The sequence below is a fragment of the Ipomoea nil genome, unplaced genomic scaffold, assembly GCF_001879475.1.
Source record: "Ipomoea nil cultivar Tokyo-kokei standard unplaced genomic scaffold, Asagao_1.1 scaffold0418, whole genome shotgun sequence".
Classification (NCBI taxonomy): Eukaryota; Viridiplantae; Streptophyta; class Magnoliopsida; order Solanales; family Convolvulaceae; genus Ipomoea; species Ipomoea nil.
In genome coordinates, this window is record NW_017616846.1 from 2,226,233 (window position 1) to 2,250,532 (window position 24,300).

Genomic DNA, 24,300 nt, shown 5'->3' on the forward strand with positions numbered 1-24,300 from the left:
CAATAAGAATAAATGAAGGTCAATATACTTTATTTATGTCCATTTTTCATTACTATTTTTCATACATTATGTTATAAAAGTGGTACTATATAATATTTTTGACAAATATACATCTATCATTATAACTTTCGTTAATTTTTTCTATTATTATTATTATTATTATTATTATATTATTATTATTATTATGCACATGAATTCATCATATCTTTTTTATATTATTTAATTGTAATAATATATGTAAACATTATAAATTGAAGTAATATAATAAATAAATTTGACTTCATTTAAATTTCGTTAGTAAATATTCATTAGTTTCTTTATTTAAACATTTTTTTGAATGCTTCTCAACCTACTGAAACACAAAGAACCAATAACACCTCTACTGAGGCTCGAACTTACAACCTTTCATATGGAAGTCCAACCCGAGTACCATTAGACCACATAGTCCTGGTATCTTTATTTAAACATAAATATCAAATTTATATAAATGATTTATATTATTATTATCTAAAATCAAAATTAAAAAAATATATAAGAATGAATCAATGTTATTACCCATGATTTATGTTTATATTTTTATACTTATTGAGTTGTGTATTAATCTAGAAATATTGTACTATCATTTGTATCGAAAATTTTATTTTACAATGTTAAATTTCCTTTACAGGGCGTTTGGTTGGAGGGATTTTAAATTCCCTTCCCACTTAATTCTCATCTAATTCCAAAGGCCATTAAATTCCGTAGTTTGGTTGGAGGGAATTGCAATTCCATGGAATTGCAATTCCTCCATTTTCATGGAATTAAAATCTCATGTCCCCCCCTGGTATTTTAATTCCTGTGAAAAAAAGATAGTGATGAGTCAACATTACCCCTTCCTTTTTTAACTTAAAATTAATGTCTAACAACAATAATGGACATTTTTGACTTTATACTACTTATTCCCTTTCAATTTCCATGTATACCAAACATTGGAATTGAAATTCCCAGTAATTCTATTCCTGTCAACCAAACACTGGAATTTAAATTCCCATTTTATTCCCAGTAATTCAACTCCCATGGAATTACAATTCCTTTCCTACATAATTCTCCCCCTCCAACCAAACGCCCTGTTAGTAAATATTCAGTGTTATCATAATTATGTTTAATCATTTACCATATCTAATCGTACTTTAACACTTAATAATTATATCATAATTAATTAATTATTACTCAAATTAGCAATCATGCTTTTAGTATAATATGATATGATTTCTATTATTATGAATTTTTTTTAAAAAAATTATATACTATTATTTAAAAAAATCAATATAACTAATATTTTGACATTGAGTATTAGTATTGTAATCTATTTTAGTACATTGCACATAGAAAAAACTAGTTTAAGGCGTTTGAAAATCTATAAAATAATTTTTGAAAAATAATTCATTTTCTAAAAAGCATTTTAATTTGCTAGTGTTTAGTTGAATGTCAGAAAACTATCTTTTTGTGTTTGACTAAAAGTTAAGAAATTACATTTTTTTGTTGTTTGGTTCATTTTTCTAGGCGGGTTGTTATTTTCGAAAACCACCCCTACCTAAGTATGGGGGACGAGTTGGGCCGACGGGCAAAATCCGTTTTGATGGCTCTATTACTACATTTGCGCACATTGCATAATTACATAAAAAAGAACTCATAAGATGATATATTTAATATAGAGTCGCATGTTAATTAATTAAAAATAGTCACGAGTTATTACAATAGAGAGAATAATATGTTTTATATAAACTATATATTATACATAAGATTGCGATGAAAATAATTAAAGCTCCGTTTTGTTTGGGTAGTGGACGGGCAAACCCTTCTTCACCCACGCATCAAATCCTCCTTCCATGTTACACACATGCTTGAATTTCTGCATGCTCAACTTAATTTAATTATCACATCAATTATTTATAGAGGGGAATTGAAGTTTGGTTCAAGACCATACAAATATCAATTTGTTACCACTTACTACTTATATCATAAATTATTCGTGAATTGTATAAAACAAGTTAAGCTTATTACCTCACTAAGAAGATCTTCAATTGCATACATAGACCTTACCCCACTTTTGCACCCCTACATACATTAAATATATAGACTAAGAGTTAACAACAACACCAATAATGAGATTTCTAATTTGTATGGATAGAAAATTTTTTATATGATGTACGGAGTATCTATTAATCGATCACTAGTTAGGGGTGAAATGTGTGAAAACTCACCACAACAAGCTTTTCTTCCTTGCCTATTGCTGATAAAACTTGATTCATGAATTTTGGATTCTTCTCCCTACCTGATAATTGGTAAAAAAAATTATTTTTAAAAAAAGACAGAAAAAAGAAAGATTCAATCATTCATAAAGTATAAAATTGATTGAAAACAAAACACTCTAATGAATAGACAGCCAAACAGCACCTAGTGATTTGTTGATGATCATATAAGGTATGTTCAAAGCGTTCTCTACATGCCCTTTCTTGAATTCTTCTTCTGTCCTGCCAGATGAATAATTCCCCCAATCACAAAACTTTAAAATCCGAAATAAAAAACTATAATAAAATTCAAATAGGAACAAAAAATAAAAAAAAAAATTCTACTATTAAAAAAAAAAACACCAATAAATACGACCATCATGTTATATTCAAATCAGTACTGAAGTCTTTTGTGCTATATGCATACAACTATCCATAATATATCTTCTCCCAATGAATCGTGAATCAATAGTATATATGATTGTACCCGATAAAAAGAAACACCAATAAATAGACCATTACGTTAGATATAAAAAAGAAAAATGAAAGTACCTGACATCAAGATAGCGATGGCCTTTGGCCAGGAGTTCTTGAGCAACATGAACATCAACGTTATCGATTCTTAATCCCGCAACTCCTGAACTACAAAACAGAACCACCAGAATAGCGACCCCAGAAATCCAAGAAACACCCATTTTTTAATGTATATATAAAACTAAAGATTTATACTTTTACTTCCAAAAAAAGAAAAAGATTTATACTTTTTTGTATAGTATGTATTAACAACTCTCCAGAAATAGAATAATAATCTTTGTAGATGTGTACCTTAGCAAGCAAGCCATTGGAATTGAGCAGGATTGTGTATATATAGTGGGGATAGTGAGAAAGTCCGATCCCGGGGTGGAATATAATTCCGATCCTGTTGGCTGTGTTGATTGGTTTGTGAAGTTGCAGAGAATAGCGCAGGGAAAACCAACTCAGCTGATTGCAGGAAATGTGAAGCTGGTTGCCTGTTTTATACGTACTATGGTCATTGCCCATTGGAGCAGTTTTTTATTTTTAAAATTCGTAATTTTTTAAAAAGAAGAAGAAGAAAACAGCCACATTTTCAGTCACAACTGCCTTGTTTTCAGTAAACAATATTAATTTCATCGAATTTAGGGGTGTATTCAATCATGACTTTTGTGGAGTTTTAAAGACTTTTAAAATGATAGATTTTAATAAACTTTGATTGACTTTCATAGAGTCGTTCAAAACTTTTTAAAACTTTATAAGACTCTATAAAAGTCTATATAAAAAACATTCATAGACTTTTATCAACTTTTTATTTTAAAAAGTACACAAAAGTCATTGAAATTCTAAATTGAATACATCATTACAAACTTTCAATGATTTTGATTCTTATCATTTACAATTTTCTTACAAAACATTTATAATATATTATAAAATTCTTCTTATTATATAGTTCTTCACCCACATCAACATTTTCAACATTATTATTTTTATCCATAGTATGCTGAGACTTATATGCTAATTACTTAGCTTATATATATTATTAATAAACATCAACAAAAAAAAAAAAACTATTTCATTATAAATTCATAACAATATTGAATAATAAAATTTATAATAAAAGACTTGATCAAATAAAATATTTAAAAATATAATTACAAGTTGCATAAAATAAAAAAAATAAAAATCTAATATTAATAATATATAGAAAATTATCCTTGATATATTGCTAGGCATCATGCAAAGAACTATTATTTGCAATAGCAATTTGAGACTGCAAACAACAACAAGGTGCTACTGTTTGCAACTCCAAATTGTTGTTACGAACAGTAATTCGCTATTCGTAGTAACCTGTTGTTAAAATATATATATATATATATATATATATATATATATATTACGAATATAAACATAAAAATAATAAAAATCAAAATATATAAGTATTTATATGAATATTATGAAACATATACTAAAATTTGACGATGAAAAATTTGCTTTGTTCATGTATTTAGGGAGAATTAGAGAAAGTTAGTGATAAAAAATTCATAGAAAAAAATAAAAACCAATACAAACAAGCAATAATGAAGTAAAAATAATATTATTTCAAATTTTTAGATGAAGATTCTAAAGTTTATGAGAGAGAGAAAAAGTTGGTAGAGTTTAGGTATGAGAAAAATATAGGATAATGAAGAAAAAAAATAATTTTATTGAATTTAGATAGGTTTATAGAGTTTAAATAGGGAGAAAAAATAGAGTTAAATAGAGAGAGAAAACATTCAAAGTTGTTAGAAAGAAAATTTGAAATCTTGGGGTTGATGGTCGGATTTCAACTATTTATATTTTAGAAGGAAAAGTCTACAAAAGTCTTAAAATTAAAAAGTCTACAAAAGTTCATAACTTTTTGAATACCACATGACTTTTAAAGACTCTTTAAAAGTCTTAATCGAATACCACACGACTTTTAAAGACTCTTTAAAAATCTTGATTGAATACCGCCTGACTTTTAAAGACTCTCTAAAAGTTTGAATTGAATACCTCCAAACTTTTAAAGTTCATAAAAGTCTTTAAAACTCTATGAAAGTCATGATTGAATACACCCTAGATTACAAATAGATGACACATCTGATTTTAAATAGGTGTTCACATAATCGAATTTTAGTGAGACTGCAATTCTTTGAGCTAAAATTGTTTGAGAAATTCTTATAAATTGTTTGAGAAATTATATAAAAATTATATTGGTTTGAAGTGGGAAAGAAAATAAACCACTTTGTGGGAAATGACACACTACCTAATTTCACACTTTGTTTTATATTTGTTCACCAATCAAGACACACTTTCCTACTCATTCAAAACCATCTCATTCTAGTTAGGGTAATACCCAATTACCCACTATAATTAAATTGGAAATATAAATAGATTTTTTTTTTCGGGTACAGATTGTGCCAGTATTTCTTTTAAATAAAAAATAAAATATTTTGAGTATATTAAATGATTGATAAACAATTATATATCACCCTGCAAATCTGCAATACTTAACTCAATGATTCAATGGTCACTGTGAAAAATTTAATTCAATATTTTAAAAGAAAAACAAGTATTTTTAATCTTTTTTTAGTACTATTGACCCTATTATAAGATACTATATATTTTATACTTTCTTTATTTATTACAGTCCAAAAAAGAATACCCCACCAAATGGATTTTGATCATGTCACCTTCCTTTAAAGAGAACTACAAAAATATCATTTACGAGCACAAAATATTTGGCCTCATTTTTTATCTTATGCCTCCCTCCCTCTTCTAAATTAGCGATATTGCCTTAAAAGAATTGAGCAAAAATTTCTCAATGGGATGTTGGTAGAAGATACGGATCAGAGTATATGAAACCGACAGATTTGTGTGTGTGCGCGTGTGTAATGTAAGTATATATGTGAGGATGACGAGGATTGACAAATGACCCAGTTACCTGTTCCGATTTGTTTTACGTTTATGTGGAGTGGTTTAGTGGTAAGACCCCACTTATTATGTACTCCCATTGTCCATTGTTTTGTACCAAACGAAACTGTTCCTTTTAATTCCTTTTAAAAAAAAAAAATCAAAATGATTATCTTCTTAATCTAAACAAACAAAATGAAATTGAGTGCGACATATTGTATACAAAATGTAGTTTTATTGACAGCAAGTTTTAAATTGGACAAATATTTATTTTATTTGGATTGATTAAATTGTCCAATAAATATTTAATTGCTCTAATTACTTAATAGAATAAGGGTCAAATAGGTCACTCAATTGCACACCAAAGTGCAATTAGGCCATTGAACTAAAAAAGAATGCAATTAAGTCATTAAACAACACAAAAATATGCAATTTAACCCAAAATGACTTGTTTACCTAGAGTAGCAAGTTACCAATTTCAAAATTAATTTTTTAAAATAACTTTTAATAAATAAATAATTAAAATATTAATAAATAAATAAATTAAAAAAAAAAAAAAAAAAAAAAAACAGAAACTGCCGGCCGGAGACGAACCTCCGTCTCCAGCCATGGAGACAAAGACCTTCGTCTCCGGCCATGGTTGTCTCCATGGCCCATGGCCGGAGACGATTCGTCTCCATAGCCATGGAGACGAAGGTCTTTGTCTTCATGGCTGGAGACGGAGGTTCGTCTCCGGCCATGGAGACAAAGCCGGCCGGAGACGATTCGTCTCCGGCCGGCAGTTTATGTTTTTTTTTTTTTTTAAATTTATTTATTTATTAATATTTTAATTATTTATTTATTAAAAGTTATTTTAAAAAATTAATTTTGAAATTGGTAACTTGCTACTATAGGTAAACAAGTCATTTTGAGCTAAATTGCATGTTTTTGTGTTGTTCAATGGCTTAATTGCATTCTTTTTTAGTTCAATGGCCTAATTACACTTTGGTGTGCAGTTGAGTGGCCTATTTGACCCTTATTCCTTACTTAATTAAGAGTCCTTGGATGTTGAATTAGAATCCAACCATGGTGTTATTAGACCACAAGGTCTTGGCTAGATGATAGAATATTTAATTGAGTTGGACAAGACCGTTTGTATTAATTGGGATGTCTAATTAGCGAGTTTGACTTGATTTTGACGCATCAAGAATATAGGTTGGTTGTGTAATTTTGAAGAAAGTTGGATAATTTAATATTACTTGAACTTGAATGGAATCATGAATCTGGACGTGATGACGTCCCAATACATTTCTCATATTTAATTCAAATAATTAAATTAAATTTGATAATTATCCAAAAATGGTGGAGTTTGTTAGATTTATCCTACACTCACCACTATAAATAGTAGTTTCATTTTGGAGGGAGAGGAGCTCTGAATATTTGCATATCGAAACTCTACCGAAATCTCATTATGGTATTATCTGGAACACGTCCGACATACATCTGTGACGAGGAACTCCCAATTTGAGAATCGAAAGCCTTTCTTTGAGGAACACGTCATTCGAGAACCAGAAATCCTCCTTTGAAGATCAAGTTGCGTACAAACCTTTCATCAAAGAATAAGCTAATTAATTCCGGAAGCCCTTTAGCAATGAACTAGGACGATTCGACATAGTTATAGTAGATAATAAGAATATTTCTCGAGTTAATACCATCTGATGTCCTCCGAGTATAGTGATTTTGCCACGTTTAGTCCTAAATTTTCAAATTGACCATTTGTGGTCCTTCGACTTTTAAATTTAACCATTTGTGGTCCAAGTTAACCACCCATGGTCCTTTAAGTTTTGAAATTTAACCAGTGGTGGTCCTGTTGAAAGGACCATGGTTGGTTAAATTTTAAGTTGAAGGACCATGGGTGGTTAACTTGGACCACGAATGGTTAAATTTGAAAGTCAAAGAACCACATATGGTCAATTTGAAAGTTTAGGACTAAACGTGGCAAAACCACTATACTCGAAGGACCTCAAATGATATTAACTCAATATTTCTCATATCCTAAGATTGTACCCATTCTTGATTGATACATACTACTTGTAACATCTATACTTTGAAATTTATATATACAATTCAAGTTTTGCATTTACAATATATTTTATTTATTTATTTATTAGATTTTGTGTCATATATGCATGTATTTACATGATTTACTCATATACCTTCCACATAAAAACTAAAGGTAATTTTTTGTCGTAAAAAATAAGTGATCAACGATTATGATTAAAAATCAACATCTTAAATTCATGCGCATAATTAACAATTTGATCCCATAAATATCAATTAAAGAATAAACCAATCTGAACAAAATTATAAACTTTCATCCAAATAGGTAAGTAGCATAAAATAAGAGAGTTATCCAAAATAAGAGTCACTTTATATCAATCATCAATTTTTTACTAGAAAACCATGTTCTCTATTTGATCCATATAAGGGTCAAGTTGACATTTAACAATTTAAAATTCTTAAACGGCGTCGTTGTATTCCGTAGACGAATTATTCATCGTCGCAGAGTGGAACTGAGAACTTGAACGGGAGTGGTGAATCAACCGGTGTGGGGGGGATACATGGAAGCGATAGACTCTAATTCAAGCACAAAACCGTCATCGCTCCGATGGAAAATCCTTCGCCGTGCTCTTCTTCGTCGCCCGGCATCCAATCCAGGTCCGCTCATATGTACACACATCTATATACCCACTATTACGTAGTACAAAGTCTGTATTTTGCAAGGTGTATTGAACAAAATTCTTCCCAGATAACCAATCGGAAACGGGTGTTGAGCAAATATCAAGAAAGGCAACTCGGGGTTTCAATTTGATACCGTGCAGTTTTCTGGGAAATCGTTCAGAAGAAAATTCAGATTCTCTGTTAAGAAAAGATGCAGTGAGCAGCTCAAGAGATGCTCCTTTCTGTTACACATTGCCTCTTCCCAATTCTCCCCAGCTTGTTCTGCAGTGAGTTCGCATTTGAAGTTCTGCACTTTTGTTTCCCTTCATATTTCTTACTGTATAATCTATTTCACCATTAGGCTTCATATTCCCATTTCCATCTATAGTATTTGAGTTTTATATTGTTCTTTGTGTATGTTATTTATACCCCATTTGCACTGCTGACGTGGTTGTATGTTCGTTCTTTATGCATCATTCCATTGTGAACAGAAAGCATGAAACTATATTTTCACAGTTCATTATACAATTATATGCAGTTGAGAACTACTATTTTTATCTAATTTTGCCTATGAAGTTTCCTCTTCTAAATCTCACATAAGATTTGAGGGAAATTCTATGTTAGGTACATGTTTGATAAATATGCAAAAATAATACTATGAAACTTCCCTATCTGTATCATTGCCTTTGTACTGTTTGCATAAAAAAGGAATTAATTATTATTATTATTATTTTCTTTTTCTTGAGAATGGATTTTTGAAAAGTGTTCAATTTTTTATTTTTTTTTCCCTACGATATTCACTTGGTTTTGGTTTCATTATGTTGATTTCTTACTTATGGATCTTGATGCAGCCAGAGAGTGAATGATCTTGTGGATCTCAATGACTTTGAGGTCTGTAACAGGTTTAATATTGACAACACTGGGCTTGTTTGTAAGTTTCCTATGAACTCTAAATCTTAAATTTTCTGTTAACCTTATTACTCCGTATTATTTTTTATCTTGTAATTCTACGCCTAATTTGCTATCTGTATCCATGTTCTACTCTGAAATATATGTAATTTGCTATTTCTTTTCCTTTGACCCCTGCTTATTTATTTATATTTATTTTTTAATATAGGTTCATGTCTCAGTTTCCTTGTGCATGAAATCTTTGTAAAAGATAATTGACTTGTAATATATCGAATTTCTAGCACTTCCTATGTACATGGTTTCTTTGTTCTTATGAAGAGAATTAGGAAATAATGTTCTCTTAATACTCATAACAGTTAATTGATATTCTAGCACCAATTTTGTAATAATATTTATTATATTCTTGCAAATAACAGAGAGGATCTATATTATAAGAGTGAAAGCATGAATTTAGAGTGTGAAGCTGCTTTCTCTACTCTACAAGTGATTGAACTTGGACAATGTGTGCTATTAGCTTGTTTAGCTTACTGCTAACCTGAAAAGGGCAATTTCCTGTTAGATTGTACTATAAATTTTGATGGTGGATATGGTTCACCTTTTCAGTGAATGGCTGTTGCCAAGACCAAAATCCACCACCGAGGTCTATTTCACTCGAATAATGTGGTTCAATTCTCACAAAAAAATAATTCACTAATGATGTGGGAAACTGCTGGCTAATAGGTGCTCTGTGTGTGAATGAAGTGAAGCCTCAAGCAGCCACAACTTTTTGCACTAAGGTTGCAAAAGACATGTAAAATAGGTTTATATTGCATTATTGCTGTTTGGATTGTAGTGGCTGATATGGTGAATTTTGTCAAGGAACTGTTCTTTATTAGGAGAGCCTGCAAGGTGAAAAAAAATAAAATCATAGGGAAGTTCTAGCAAATATACCAAGTACCCTCATGACTTTTGTGGTGATTTTGGATTTAAAAAAAAATTCATATTTTGAGGGGTTTTGGAGTTTCAACTCTTGTGCATAGCTGAACCATAAGTGCCCAACAGTCCCATGCTTAGGTTTTTTTGTAAAGTTTTTGTAGGCACCAGCTTGATTTGTCTTGTTTTTTTGGTCATTTTCATTTTGTGAGTAAATAATTGCATGAATTTTATGTACGAATATCGGTTAGTGCTCAACTTTCTTTACTACATTGTTGGGTAGGTCAATGGCCGTCTGAGGATGTCCTTGCCTACTACTGCTTGTCACACGCAGACATGTTCAGGTTTGTAGAGCCTGCTGAATTTCATGTTACATTTTGCATTTTCAATATTTATCATTATAACTTCAACTCCAATTTGTGCAATTATTCTCCTCTTTTAGGCATAAAAGAGTGATTGAACTTGGATCAGGATATGGCTTAGCTGGCCTAGTTGTTGCAATAGCCACAGAAGCACTAGAAGTTGTGATCACTGATGGAAATCCTCAAGTTGTTGATTGTATCCTTTGTATCTGGAATTCTGAAATGTTGTCCGAGAAAAATAAACTAATTCAATTTGGTTACTTACTAGCACTGAACAAGAACCAAGCTGATAAAACCATAAAGTTTATGATTATTGATCCACCAAACTGCATGCAAAGTTGATCCATGATGTCACTCCTTTACTGGATAATATCTCAGTTTCTGTTGTAGTTCTGTTTTTTTTTTTTTTTTTTTTTTTCCCCATTCTCTATGCAAGCAGACACTCTTTGGATATCTTTAACATTCAGATATACAGAGTAATATAATTACCAATTCAAGTGTGTTTGGTGGTACAGAGGTTAAGTCAATGATTCTGCATTGGGGTCAGGAAAATGTCTCAGATATCTCTAATACCTTTGATGTCATTATTGCAAGTGACTGGTAATTACGTTTTAATTCTTGAGTCACCTTTGTTTTTTTCTCCTTGAGTAATCTGCTTGAATGCTTGAATTCTAATGCTAGACGTATTAGATATGACTAACTTGGTTTTGATCCACAGTTCTGATTGTTAGATCATGTACTTTTTCAGTTCATATGATTTATTTATTCTACCACATTGAAGTGTTATTACACATAGGACATCTAACTTTTCAAAGTGTATTATGCACTTTTATCTTGTCTGGTTCAGTTAACTGGTAGCTTTAACATCTTTATTGATGCAATTATACAATAAACTGAAACTCTGAAATTTTAATAAGCATAGACATCTCTCCTTTTATGTGACATGCAATAGCATGTGTAGAAGCACCAAATGCCATTTTCACCTTTTCTATGTAAAATGGGTAATCCTTTTGCCATCTTCATTTCTATTTTGCAGCACATTCTTTAAGGAATTCCATGAAGGTCTTGCTGAAACTATCAAATTCTTGTTAAAGAAAGAGGGTCCCTCTGAAGCACTACTTTTTAGCCCTAAAAGAGGTGATTCATTGGAAAAGTTCCTTGGAAAGGTTAAAGGCAGTGGACTTAATTTCAGCATAGATAACAAGTATGACACAGAAATTTGGAGGCGTCATCAGAGATTCCTTTATGGTGATGATTCTTGGCCCAATTATGAGATGGACCACTGCTATCCTTTGTTGGTCAAAATAACGTGGTAAAAATTCAACACATGGAGGGGAGGTAATCTGATCACTAATTTATGTATATCTTTGCTTCCTAATATGTTTTTTTGTAATTGAATTCTTTCACATTAGAGAAGTTGGTGGATTTGTTATCACCAATATCCTCACAAGATATTAGAAATTTCATGCATTTATGGTTGAGCTATATGGTGGATCAATCTTGTTTCTTCAACTTTATTTAGCCAATTCTGCTCCCTATTGATCTTTTTCTGGCAGCATGGCGGCCTGGCCATGGGTTAATAAGTTTGCTTAGTAGACTATTTACTGCTTCCTTTCATTAATAATAAGTTAATATATGGAAAAAAGCATTTTTAGCCCTTCAATTATGCAGGTCTCGCTGTTCTAGTCTGTCTTTCAACTGTTACAAAATACACCCCTTACTTTACAAAAAGTTGCAATTTTCACCTTTCAGGTAACAAAACTGCAAACCTCCATTAACAAAAAAAAATAAAAATAATCATATGTGATTTTTACCAAAAACATATGCTAACCAGACATGGAATCTGAACCAAATTGCTATAGAGATTCACAGTTTTGTTGCTCTAGGATGAAAATCACACCTTTTTTTTTTTTTTTTTTATAAAAAAAAGCTGGGGTGTACTTTGCAACGGCTAGAAGACACTAGAGCTGCATAATTGAGACTGGAGAGACAAAAAATGCTTTTGGCCTCTCAATATAAACCTGCATATGGTATATAGGATAAGGAGATATGATATTGCTTTCTTTTATTACTTAAAAAAGTGTTTTATCTGTGGAATGGATTGAAAGATTAGAGGAGCACTGAACTTTACATCCTGACAACCTGACACAGGAATCAACTTCAACATGAAGAAGTTGAGGGATTTGAACCACAACCCGGTGGAAGATCAGAGAAGGTAAACTTCTGAACTTCGGGTCTTGATTTGATTTCGCTGTTCTCTTGTGGAGAATAGAAAAAGGTGTAGTGGTCCATAATGTAGGTTTTGTAATTCCAGAATATGTTGAAAGGCTGAAAGTTACATTTCAGGATGCAGCAGTCCTTTTTATCTTACGTTAAAGTTGGCAACTCTTTCTGAGCACAAGTTGGTTAAGAATCTAGAGGTCCTATATTGCCCTATCTATAGTCTCATCTTTCAACTCATTTATGCAATTAAGTTTAGGCGTTTATATTTCCCTCTCTATATAATTGCAGTGGTCCTTATTGCTTTCACAGTCGCTATATGCATGAGTCTTGTCTTGAAATATTCATGTTTGTTGTGATCTATTGAGAACTGAGAAGGTGACATTGTATATACAAAATTGTGATTGAGGTGAATTATTGTGAACTTTAGGCCTCATCATGTTCCATCAGCTGAAAATTTCAAGAGGCTATTCATCAATCATGAAACAAAGGGCTATCATCTTAGTATGGCCCTGCTTAATTGTTGGAAAAGCATATTCAATAAAATAATCTTGATTATTGATTATGTATTGCACAAACTTATTATCAATATGTAGATTGCTGGGGAATCCTATGATATAAAGCATATTTGTAATATATTAATGTTAGTCCAAAGTGAAAATCATAAAAGACAAGTTGAAGCAATGATGGCATTGAAGAAATTAGTTGTTTAGTAGCAATTTAGGTGGCCTAAACGCCTCATCTTTATGGCATTAGATTATAAAATCAATTTAGTAGTGATATATCCTATGATTTTGCCATTTCGTTGTAGCTTTGTTGACATTTTATTCGCAGTGACGCATTGGTGGACCCCTACTATTTTCTTGATTTGTCTAGTAGAGTTTGGAACAACAGAATTGTTGGTGAGTAGTGAAAGATGCTTATAGTAGTTTCTTTCCATTGGGATGAAAAACATGTCTATGAATAACTTAAAAAGAAATATATTCTTGTCTCATAAAAAATCATGCTAAAATATCTTTATTGTTTGTGAATAAACAAAATCTATTTTTACCTTTAAGTTAAATGTCTTTACTCTTTAGAAATAATAAATAAATAAATAATAGAAAGCGTGGAGCATTTTAGTCTTATCAATTGGAGGAAAAGGAGCAACAGTGTGATGTGACAAAAATGTTTTTAAAATCGAAATTAATTAGGAGGCTTTCAACTTATTACCCATTTAATTGGTATGTAGAGAAAAGAAACAAGATCTCATAAGAATGGATGGAATAAAATACAAATTTTATTTTATTGTACCCATTTGTATCCTTCATTTAAAAAAAAAAAAAAAATAGTGAGGAGAGGAATCTGTAATCACGACTTAAGATGTGTATTGAGTTAATCTCATATTGTGACATTAGCTGGCAAAGAACACGAACATATATCGGCATATCTTTAGGTCATTGATACTTAAAAATTGAAATTTTGTAGTTAGTAAATTAACGACCTGACCAGCTTGATTGGTGCCCTCCTTCAATTTTTACAAATTGGGTGTCTTGGCTCTTGACCCTAATTCTAATTGTTTCAATAGCAAGATTTGGTCAGGCTGCTGGTGCATTTCATTTGATTATCATATCCAATAGGAATTTAAAAATAAGAAAAATATATAATATATAATTCTATAATAGCATAAATAAATTGTGTAGAACTACAAGAGCAATAATGGAAGAGAGAAATTGAAGGGCAGTAAATGGGTGAATTGTTGTTGAATCTCCGGTGGCCAAACTTGCCAACCACGTCCCGTCCGCCAGCATCGCCGTCTCCCCCGTCCCCACAGCCCCCTCGGATCCTGATTCCGGTGCCGGCTCCGATCCTGCTCCTGACCCAACTGTTGTACTCGAGTTCGACCCTTTTTTACTGCAAATATGGGAAGTTCAGTCGCCGATTAGGGTTTTTTAAGTTGATATCTATAGATACAATTTACAACTAACTTGGTAAAAGGTACATTACCTAGGAGATGATGATGGACAAAATGTGATGATGTAATCGGCGTCTGTACATGTGAAAGTACTGGTGGTGTCATCGTACGCGTAGCTATACGATTTAGGGCACACCGACTTGAAGATCTGGGAGTACACCGAAGGAGAACACGTCGACGGCGATCCGTACGCGCCGGAGCAACAATACTGCGGGGTCTTGAACGCATCGCACGCGCTTCTGCAAGCTCTGCCGCCTTCGGTTCTCAGCTCCGCCGGGCATTTTTGGTTCAAGTCATCGCCACAGCCCGTGGGCGCACAGGGACCCGACCCGCCGCCACTCACATCCACCATCATGGGGAGATTGAACCCGTCTACCAAGCTGACGTCATAGAAGTCCTGTGAGCCGGTGCCGAGGGTGAACTCAGCTAGGGTCGCCGGCGGCTGTGCTCCCTCGCCGTTGCACTCCATTTGGCCTGAGCCGCAGTCTCCGGTGAGGCATGACCCTTGACCCGAATCGTCAAAGTTGCAGCCGGTTCTGCCCCAGAACCGGCCGGACCACCCGGTTGGGGCTTGGAATGTGCGAGAATTGCCTTTGGTTAGCTCGAACCCTGTAGCGTCAAGCTTCGGAGTGCCCAGAATCCCAGGCCACACTGTTTGCTCACAATTGTTTACGAATGTAAATTTTGCAGCTATGGCACCTGTAATGTAATAACATTAAATGTGCATGATTTCATTTCTTTTGAGTGATACTGACTCTGTTACAATGCAGAATGCAGTATCTCTTCATAACTACTTTTTTTAACATACTGAAGCATAAATGGTTAATATGATTTCCATTAAAATTCAAACTCATGACCTCACATTTGGAAGAGTCAATTTGTGCTTATGTAAATAATTTCATATTATATTATGGTGAATTTAGTACTTCAGCAATCAAAATTGTCACTTTATTAAGTATTCACTAATATATAGGGTGACAAAATTTGTCACTTTTCCAAACGTGGGCTAGGTGAAACATAGTTATAAAGAAATAAATAAGTTGAAGTTGTACAATCAAAGAAGACTAATTGATAGACAAAAGAAGACCAATAAACAACGATCGACTAATGTCAATTATCTGACTAACTTAATTAGAGTTGCTTCCAAATATATTATACTTATTTGTATTACACCTAGTATAACTATATATATATATATATATATATATATATATATATATTATAATTAATTGTATCAAGTATTATATTTTTCCGTATCTACTAACTTTCTTATTCCCTAATTTGTTCAACTTATATGAAATAATAAAATGAAATTGTCTAAATGATACAAAGTTTGGTACATATTTAATTTAACTTTTATATGTATAAGTCCCTATGGATGGTAAAAGAATATATATGTATATACAAAAAGCCATTGCAATTCAAAGAAATGAACATATATAATATTCACACCAAGTAAAACCTTATATACATACAAATTCTGGAGCTATTGACAGAGCTGCATTAAGTAGAGAAAATTGAAGAGAATCTCAACTGAATTGAAGTAACCAAAATCTAATCCCAATTATACAAAACCAAACATATATATTATGTTGTTTACATACATACCTTGAAAGCAGAGGAGCAGGACAAGGCTGGGAATTGCGGTACAGGAGAGACCCATTAAGCTTGAAGATGGATGGTTTAATTTGGTCCTCTGAGAAGAAAGAAGAATGAATATATGCTCAATTCTGGGTCACCAAGGGGGACAAATGGGAGAGCTTCAAAGTTCAAACAATATAATATAATGGGTTTTTGCAGTCAAGTTATTAAGAGCAATTAATTGCAGTAGCAGAAGAAGGGTGGTGAAAGTATATGAGGAATGAGTGTAAGTAGAATAATATATATGTAAAGTTTAATTGTCTCTGTGTATATTATAACTCATCAGCTTCAATCTCCACCCCCCCAAGAAGCTACTGAGACAAAATCAATCAAGTATATATATATAAATATAAATATATTGATATTTGATAGGAATTGGGAAAAGTTGGGTGGTGTTGGTGGAGGAGGAGAGTGGGGGCTCATTTAGAAGTGGCATTGGAGACCCTTAACGGCTTCCTATATATAAGCAATTAGGTTGCATACCAAATTATCAATGATTTGTTACCCCATCCTAAGGGACCCATTTGCATTTGTCTCTATCTTTAAGTGAGATAAATTAAAATTACTCGAATAATAATCCACTGGGAAAACTACATTAGGGTAAAAAGAGTGATAATATTTTTGTAAATAAAATAATAATTATTAAAGAAATGTTACATTGTTACCCTCTATAAGTATAATATATACTACCTTTTGGACATTATGGAATTTCTCTATAATTATATGAAAATTATGATAAGTTTGTTAGGGAATAAATATTACATTTGGATAATAACAGTAGATTTTCTTGTCATTTAAAAATATTATTATATTGTCATCACATATTTCTTGTTGATAGGGTAAGGGAAGAAAAATTGACTTCTAGAGACTAATGAATGATTTGTTGCTACGGATGACAATGAGTTGAGTATGTTAAGAGTACATGACCCTCCCAAACCTTAATAAAATGGATTTGGGTATATAGAGAAAAAATACTCGTCATAGATTCATGACATGTATGTTTCAGTAACAATGGAGTACCCCGTATCAGATACTCGTTGATATATATATATATATATATATATATATATATATATATATATATATAATTTCAAGATGAGTTCAAGTTTCCACATGCATGTAGTGTTAAATGGGTATGAGATAGTATGAGTATCATTCTAACAGATTCATATGATTCTATAGTTAATAGAGTGAGAAAAGCTTAATAAATGGGTATTTTACTCGTTGTCATCCATATTCATTGTTATATGAATAATAAAAGAGAGTATAATTATTATATTCATAGAGTAAGAATATTTAATTTTATGATTTAAAAATAACTTCTATTGCTTAGCTCACTGGTACAGTATACAATATTTGAAAAAATAGATCAAGATTTGAACTTTGACAATAACAATGTCATACTAATATTTGATTATATCTAAATTGCTGAATCACTATAATTTATCTTTTTAAATGCCCGGTTGGGATAGGAATTTAATTTTTTGGGTGAAGAATAAAGAATAGTGGACAATTAAATTGGTGCGCGGTGGGGAAGAGGTGGTGCCACCTGTCCCCCCACCGCACCAATTGTTATGTAATTTAGTGGCACTTTCGTTTCACTGTTCGTTTCTGCCCGTTTTTGTAATATATTATCCGATCCATCATCTGACTCGGCCATATTCTTTATCCAAAAAATTTAATAAATAAAACGTGGCTAAGAAAGATTGGATATGATATTTCACCTTGCTCTCTCTCTCTCTCTCTCATGCCCTTTCATCATGAGATTATTGAGTTACAATTGGCTTATATTTATATTTATAGCATCTTCTTTTTCATGATTTTTGTCAGGTCATATAGAATGAAGAGGGGAAGAGAAAAAGCGGTAAAAAAGAAGAAGAAAATAATGGACAGATCTTTTGTGTGCATCAATATTTGACTCTGTCTGTTGAGTCATTGAGTTACCGTAATTTACATCCTTTCAAATATACTGTCGGGTCAAGGTGTAGGCATGGTTGCAATAGGCACTAGACGCTAGTCAGACGATAGAGTAGCGCCTAACGGTTAGACGGCCTAGGAGATTGCCTAAGTGGCTAACTAAAAAAAGAAAAACAATGCACATATATATATATATATATATATATATATATATATATATATATATATATATATGTGTGTGTGTGTCATATAAATGAAAAAAATTAGCAAGGTCAAGTCGGCTAACTCCACAGAAATGGACGAGTTAACTCGGTCAAATTCGGCCTAGGCGGTTGAGTTAGGCGGCCAGTCTCCTAAGTGGGAGCTTAGGGGGGAAATCGTCACGATCTAGGGACACCTAGCGTCTAGGCGCCAATTAATCGGTGCCTAGACATTATTTTTGCAATATTGGGTGTGGAGACCTTTGGGGTTGGGGATTCAACTTTTTGGGAGAAGAAAATGTGATAATACTGAATCATGTATATGTTAATTTAAGGAAAGTAATGGATAATTAAGGTGGTAGGTGAGTAGAAGGGGATTTGGCATTATATATATTCCATGGGAATTGAGTGTTGATAATTGCATCAACATCTTTAATCTTTTTGGTGTGAGTGATGTTCTTTGAGGATAAGTTATATATGCTTTTGGCATCTCCTCTCATCTTCCTAATTAACATTTTCTTCGCCAAAATTCTTTTTTTCCCACCACTTTTTATTAAAGAATAGCGTCACATGCCACTGCAAATCTGCAATGAGCCTCAACTTTCTACTAAAAAAACATTCCTTCTCAAAAAGTTCTCCGCAGAATCCTTGTGACTGAAGCCTTTTGTTTTGTTTGATTTTATAATAGGAAAAATGATCAAATACATCATTAAATTTTACACGAAAGTATAATTAAGCTTATGAATTTTTAAAAAGTACAATTAACACTCGACCATACATCTAAACTCAATAGTCAGTTATCTACATAGAAAAATCGATATCTAGAGTTCCTAGTGACAATTCTGACGAAAATTTCAGCGACTAGCTAATGGTCGCCGGTCACCATTGAAGAAAAAGGCAACCAACTGGCCGCCGATTGAATTTTTTTTTTTTTATATTGGTTACCAGTTAATAAGCGTCTATTTAACTACCATTTTCCATCAGATCTCACAAAATTAATAGTCACAATAGACCACACATTCACACCTAAAGACATGTTCTCACTTGAATAAATAAATAAATAAATAAATATATATATATATATATATATATATATATATATATATATATATATATATATATATATATAATGCAATAATAAAGAATACACAACAAACAAAAGTAGTACTGAACTATTGATGATCGAAATGGCATTGTAGACTATGCTTTTGCTTTATATCTTCATATATTGTGCTTCATCTTATTTCATCATTATAATCCACAGAACATGCTAACAAGTTTGGTGTCTGTCGATCTATATTATTAGTTTGGAAATTGGTGCCCAAAGTTTATGGAGTGAAATTTTCGCTACTTGTCTTAATTTTATTTGAGTGAAAAAAGAATAAAAGAAAAAGCACTTTAATTTTTTCTGAAACTATGAATATATAATGCATTATATTATACAATCAAATAATTAATGAACTTTATTACAATCCATAGGTAAATCGCTATAATATATAATAATAATAATAATAATACATTATAAAAATCAAATACAACACTTTTGAGCATACAAGAAGTCAAGAACTAACGACCAAACAAAGTATATGTGATACCGTCTCATTAGATGCTGGATCATTGTGCGTGAGACAGGTCATGTTGTAGACAACTGAGTCTATAAATATTACAATTTCAGTTATAAGTATTACAATATTTATCTTAATAATAATCAATTTTCTCCTAACCAATATCACAATTTCACATTTAAGTATTACAATATTTATCATAAGTAACAATTTATTTTTAATTCAAATTGGTATTAAACTTTTTACAATAAGCATTACAATTTCCTTCATAAGGAACATTTCACATATGGACTCATCCATTCTTAACCATAGGTCAACGGTTCAATCCTTGGCTTTGGGTATAGAGCAACTTTAAATTTCCAGGCCAGATGTCTCACCCAATAGAGGTGTCTACAATTCAGCGAGGGAATTAGTATTATGATTTCTATCATAAGTAACAAATAATTATCCTAAATTCGACTCATCTCACATATTGTGATATTGAGATCTGTGAGACGGTCTTACACAAGTGTGACTCATAATTATCTGCAATATTTTCTATTTTTAAATATGTTTTATTTTCTTTTGTTTTCAAATTATGATATGTAATTTTAATTTTAATTTTTATTTTGTATATATATGGAAATTAAATTTGAGAGTTCTCAATTAAAAATTGCATCTATATAGTTTTTCTCAAACATATCCTTGAATATGTTATTTCTCTTATTCTATCCTTGCACTTAATTTAAAGTATGAAAATCAAGAAAGTAAATTGTTGGCTGGTTATATAACTTGCTTAAAAAAAAAAAACTTTAATTTATCGTTCTAAAACCTGACAAAATTTGGTTAGTGGATGCTGGATGGTCCAGCATTTGGGGCAATATCACCTTAATCTAATTGCGAATAAGTGAAGCTAAGAGACATATTAGGCATTTTTGAAAAAAAAAAAAAGTTAAATAATCTTCTAAATAGTGCAATTAAACTTTTAATTGGAAAAAAAGTAATGAAATAATTCTAAATAATTTTTTTAAAAAAGTGGAATTATGCATACCAATCAAGAAAATTAAAATGTTAATTTCTCATCAAATTCTAAACATCCAAACACAATAAACAAGTATTTAAAATGAAGATGTGTTGTATGTGGTGACATCTGAGTGGCAGTGAAAATGACATGCACCTCTGGGGGTGGGGGGAGGAAAAGGACAGGACTCAATACCTCCAAGACATGTATGAAATAGAATTATTAGGCAAATTATGCTATCAAACCGTATCCATCATGCAAGGTAAATATGATTTTAAAACTGTCTTAATTGTGAATATAGAGTTCAAAAATTGTAAACATAGAGTTCTATAATTATGAACATAGAATTTTATAATTATGAACATAAAGTTCTATAATTATGAATACAGAGTTCTGTAATTGTGAATATAGGATTCAATAATTGTGAATATGAAGTTAAAAAATTATGAATATAGAGTTCAATAATTATAAATATAGAATTATGTAATTGTGAATATAAAGTTCAATAATTGTGAATATTAAGTTCAAAAATTATGAACATATAATTCAGTAATTATTAACTTCAAACTGTGTCCGAGGTGGACACAGTTCCACGACATAACAATTGGAATTATTACTAGCCTTATAAAATAATATTAAATTATTAACTCCCGTTGAACTAATCTTTCTTTCATATGAGGCCCAAAACATGTTGCTCATATTGATAAGATTTCTAAGCCCATTTGATGAATGATAGTGTAGGTCAAAATCAACAAATTTTACCGAGAAATAATAGTGGACCGTGTAGTAAAACATAAATAATTTATTTTTAATTTTAGAAAAAGAATAATGCATTACCATTTGTCCATATTATTGTATAAGCTCTATTTTTTAATTTTATTTTTAACACACTGTCTCACACGGAGTTCCACTACAGGTTCATTTGAAAATATTCAATTTCATTTTATGGAGGCAAGGTTTGAGTGCTTTACTTTCTTTCCTTGATTGAAATCTTCCCCCAATTGAGGATTCAAACCTAAGTAATTGTTAGACCACTGAACAATTTAGTTACATTTTGTATGAACTCTACTATCTGTAACATGATACGTCCACCGTATAACGATTGGTCAAAACCCAACCTAAATGAAGTTATCCCTTATTAGGAAATATGAGTGAGTTATCCCTATCCTGGTTGCTAACACTTGTTACATGGTTCAAAACTCTATTCTGCTTCCTATCTGACTTCACTCTTAGCACAGACTCTAACCCTTGAACAATATAAAATATGGACAGAATTGACTCCAAAAACCAATTATCTCAAGCAAATACAGACACAGTTCACTTTTGATGGGAACTCCATCAAAGAGTTTTTTAAGTACCCATTTTCTGCAACAGTTCTCTTAATAATGGCATCAATGACACTAAAGATGGTTGCACCTCCACAAGAAACACCACACTTATGGCTTCCAAGATGTGCATAATCAGCAACTCTAATCACTAGTTAAGACATTTTGATTTAAGAGAAAGTCCACAGCTACTACCCAAAGGTGCCTTTCAGCTTTCACCCCTTTGGATGAAATCCGCCTTGTGATCATAGGCAGCAAAGGACCTCTAATCACGAAAAAACCCAAAATGTGTCTTCCATCCTTTTGGGTGAAACCCGCATTGAAGAAGGCCAATAAATAACAACTCCTATGGAGAGTCAAACAGGAACCAAACACCCCACCAATTTGTGGTTATGGTTACCAACTTAGCTGGGTTGCCCCCACTAAACATCCAAGCATACAGTTAGAACAATGCAGCAAATAAACACCCTTTTGATTTATGTGCTTTGAACATCCATTGCCACACATGGATTTTGATTTCTAAGCAACTTAATAGATACTCTAATCATAGAGAACACCAAATGTGATTATACTCGTAACAATAATGTTGTCAAGCTCACACACAACCACCAAAAAAGCAGACTCGATTATAAGACAAGATACCCAGATACCATTCTCAGCTTCATATACTACACCACAGTTTTGATATAAACAAGTCACATATACACAGGCAAATAAACAAGGTAAACCATATATCAACACACTATAAACAAGAACACAGAATTTAATATGCCAACAACCATTTGTATATATTTGCAATTAGATCACCAGAGAGAATTCCCTTTGCAATACAAAATCAAACATATACTCCATAGCAATGATTCCAAAAAGACAAAAATCCCATGTATAAGATGGCCTTCAAAATGTTTTCAATGGCAAAACTAAAGACAATAGAGAGGAAATCATGTTCAAAAGAATGGGGGAAGCATTATCCAAGAACATATGATTATGTATGGGTACTGTTTTGGTTGCATTCCCTGGCAAAGTGGCCCGGCTGCCCACATTCATAGCACTTTCTAGATCCGCCGCCTCCAAAACTGCCGTAACTGCCGCCGCCGCCGCCGCCATTACAGTCCCTAGCCAAGTGCCCCGGCTGGCCACAGTTGAAACAACTTCCTCCACCGCCGCCGCCGCCACCGCGGCCACCACTTGGGCAATCCCTTGCCATATGACCGTACCCGCCGCAGGTGTAGCACTGTCCACCACCACCGCCGCCGCCTCCGCCTCCACCACCAGCCCGATCACAATCCCTAGCCAAATGTCCAGTCCTCCCACAGGTAAAACACTCCCCTCCTCCACCACCGCCACGATACCCATCCCCGTTCCTCCGTTTGTACCCGTCGCCTCCACCGCCACCACCGAATCCGTAACCACCGCCACCGCCGCCGCGGCTATATCCCCTACCACCACCGCGTGCGCTCTCGATCGGCGCACCGTCCGGTCCAGTGACATCAGTCGCCTGATACCTCCCTCCCTTCTCAATGACCACGAACTCCACCTCCTGACCTTCGTTCAGCGTCCGAAACCCTTCAGTCTTTATCGCCGTCTGATGCACAAACAGCTGCTCGCCGCCATCCTCCGGCTTGATGAAGCCGTACCCCTTCTGATCACTGAAAGTCACCACCGTCCCTCTCGATCTCCTCTCCTCCGCCATTGATCGATCACGAATCAGATTATTATGAATGCGTGAGTATGTGCGTGTGGTAGTCAGGTAGCGTTTATATAATAAATATTCGTGGCGTAGAGGGCGGGCTACCTAATCGAAACCCTAATACTCCTCATTCTTTGCAAAATAGCACTCCCTAAACACAAATTTATTTACATATCTCCCTCTATTTT

The 24,300-nt window shown here is 32.7% G+C and overlaps 4 protein-coding genes across 6 annotated transcripts; 1 reads left to right on the forward strand and 3 right to left on the reverse strand.

Annotated features, from left to right (window-relative positions):
• Positions 1–1,677: 1,677 nt before the first annotated feature.
• Positions 1,678–18,028, reverse strand: LOC109172698 (thiosulfate sulfurtransferase 16, chloroplastic-like). Of its 2 annotated transcripts, none has more exons than XM_019321917.1 (6): positions 18,018–18,028; positions 2,823–2,998; positions 2,437–2,513; positions 2,244–2,314; positions 2,044–2,097; positions 1,678–1,891 (listed from the first exon to the last, which is right to left on the reverse strand). In XM_019321917.1, exons 2-6 carry the CDS (start codon positions 2,963–2,965, stop codon positions 1,799–1,801), a joined length of 438 nt encoding a protein of 145 aa, XP_019177462.1. In that variant the 5' UTR covers positions 2,966–2,998; positions 18,018–18,028; the 3' UTR covers positions 1,678–1,798. The 2 variants fall into 2 exon arrangements, with proteins under 2 accessions (XP_019177462.1, XP_019177463.1); XM_019321918.1 differs by lacking the exon at positions 18,018–18,028 and adding an exon at positions 3,096–3,261 and having other exon boundaries at positions 1,678–1,903; positions 2,823–2,912.
• LOC109172692 (calmodulin-lysine N-methyltransferase) lies at positions 8,154–13,685 on the forward strand. 2 transcript variants are annotated; one of them, XR_002052777.1, is made up of 9 exons: positions 8,154–8,414; positions 8,506–8,704; positions 9,269–9,348; positions 10,522–10,582; positions 10,681–10,796; positions 11,068–11,200; positions 11,637–11,938; positions 12,752–12,815; positions 13,251–13,685. XR_002052777.1 is itself a non-coding variant. In XM_019321912.1 (8 exons), the coding sequence occupies exons 1-7, from the start codon at positions 8,318–8,320 to the stop codon at positions 11,914–11,916; spliced, it is 966 nt and encodes a 321-aa protein (XP_019177457.1). In that variant the 5' UTR covers positions 8,154–8,317; the 3' UTR covers positions 11,917–11,938; positions 12,752–13,129. The 2 variants fall into 2 exon arrangements, 1 of the variants encoding a protein (XP_019177457.1); XM_019321912.1 differs by lacking the exon at positions 13,251–13,685 and having other exon boundaries at positions 12,752–13,129.
• On the reverse strand, positions 14,449–16,844 carry LOC109172693 (thaumatin-like protein 1). Its single transcript, XM_019321913.1, has 3 exons — positions 16,383–16,844; positions 14,807–15,473; positions 14,449–14,713 (listed from the first exon to the last, which is right to left on the reverse strand). The coding sequence occupies exons 1-3, from the start codon at positions 16,435–16,437 to the stop codon at positions 14,476–14,478; spliced, it is 960 nt and encodes a 319-aa protein (XP_019177458.1). The 5' UTR covers positions 16,438–16,844; the 3' UTR covers positions 14,449–14,475.
• Positions 18,029–23,189: 5,161 nt separating the features above from the next.
• Positions 23,190–24,273, reverse strand: LOC109172695 (cold shock domain-containing protein 3-like). Its single transcript, XM_019321915.1, has one exon. It carries the CDS (start codon positions 24,113–24,115, stop codon positions 23,408–23,410), a length of 708 nt encoding a protein of 235 aa, XP_019177460.1. The 5' UTR covers positions 24,116–24,273; the 3' UTR covers positions 23,190–23,407.
• Positions 24,274–24,300: the final 27 nt, after the last annotated feature.

Bases quoted from the DNA above. Each gene is read 5' to 3' on its own strand.
- LOC109172698 (XM_019321917.1), bottom strand. From the start codon at position 2,965: ATGGGTGTTTCTTGGATTTCTGGGGTCGCTATTCTGGTGGTTCTGTTT. The intron at 2,514-2,822 runs GTACTTTCATTT...TTCATCTGGCAG, and splicing joins CATCGCTATCTTGATGTCAG to GACAGAAGAAGAATTCAAGA. The intron at 2,315-2,436 runs GTGCTGTTTGGC...ACCAATTATCAG, and splicing joins GATCATCAACAAATCACTAG to GTAGGGAGAAGAATCCAAAA.
- LOC109172692 (XM_019321912.1), top strand. From the start codon at position 8,318: ATGGAAGCGATAGACTCTAATTCAAGCACAAAACCGTCATCGCTCCGA. The intron at 8,415-8,505 runs GTCCGCTCATAT...AATTCTTCCCAG, and splicing joins TCGCCCGGCATCCAATCCAG to ATAACCAATCGGAAACGGGT. The intron at 11,201-11,636 runs GTAATTACGTTT...TCTATTTTGCAG, and splicing joins GTCATTATTGCAAGTGACTG to CACATTCTTTAAGGAATTCC.
- LOC109172693 (XM_019321913.1), bottom strand. From the start codon at position 16,437: ATGGGTCTCTCCTGTACCGCAATTCCCAGCCTTGTCCTGCTCCTCTGC. The intron at 15,474-16,382 runs GTATGTATGTAA...ATTACATTACAG, and splicing joins CCTGCTCCTCTGCTTTCAAG to GTGCCATAGCTGCAAAATTT. The intron at 14,714-14,806 runs GTAATGTACCTT...CCATATTTGCAG, and splicing joins TGTCCATCATCATCTCCTAG to TAAAAAAGGGTCGAACTCGA.
- LOC109172695 (XM_019321915.1), bottom strand. From the start codon at position 24,115: ATGGCGGAGGAGAGGAGATCGAGAGGGACGGTGGTGACTTTCAGTGAT.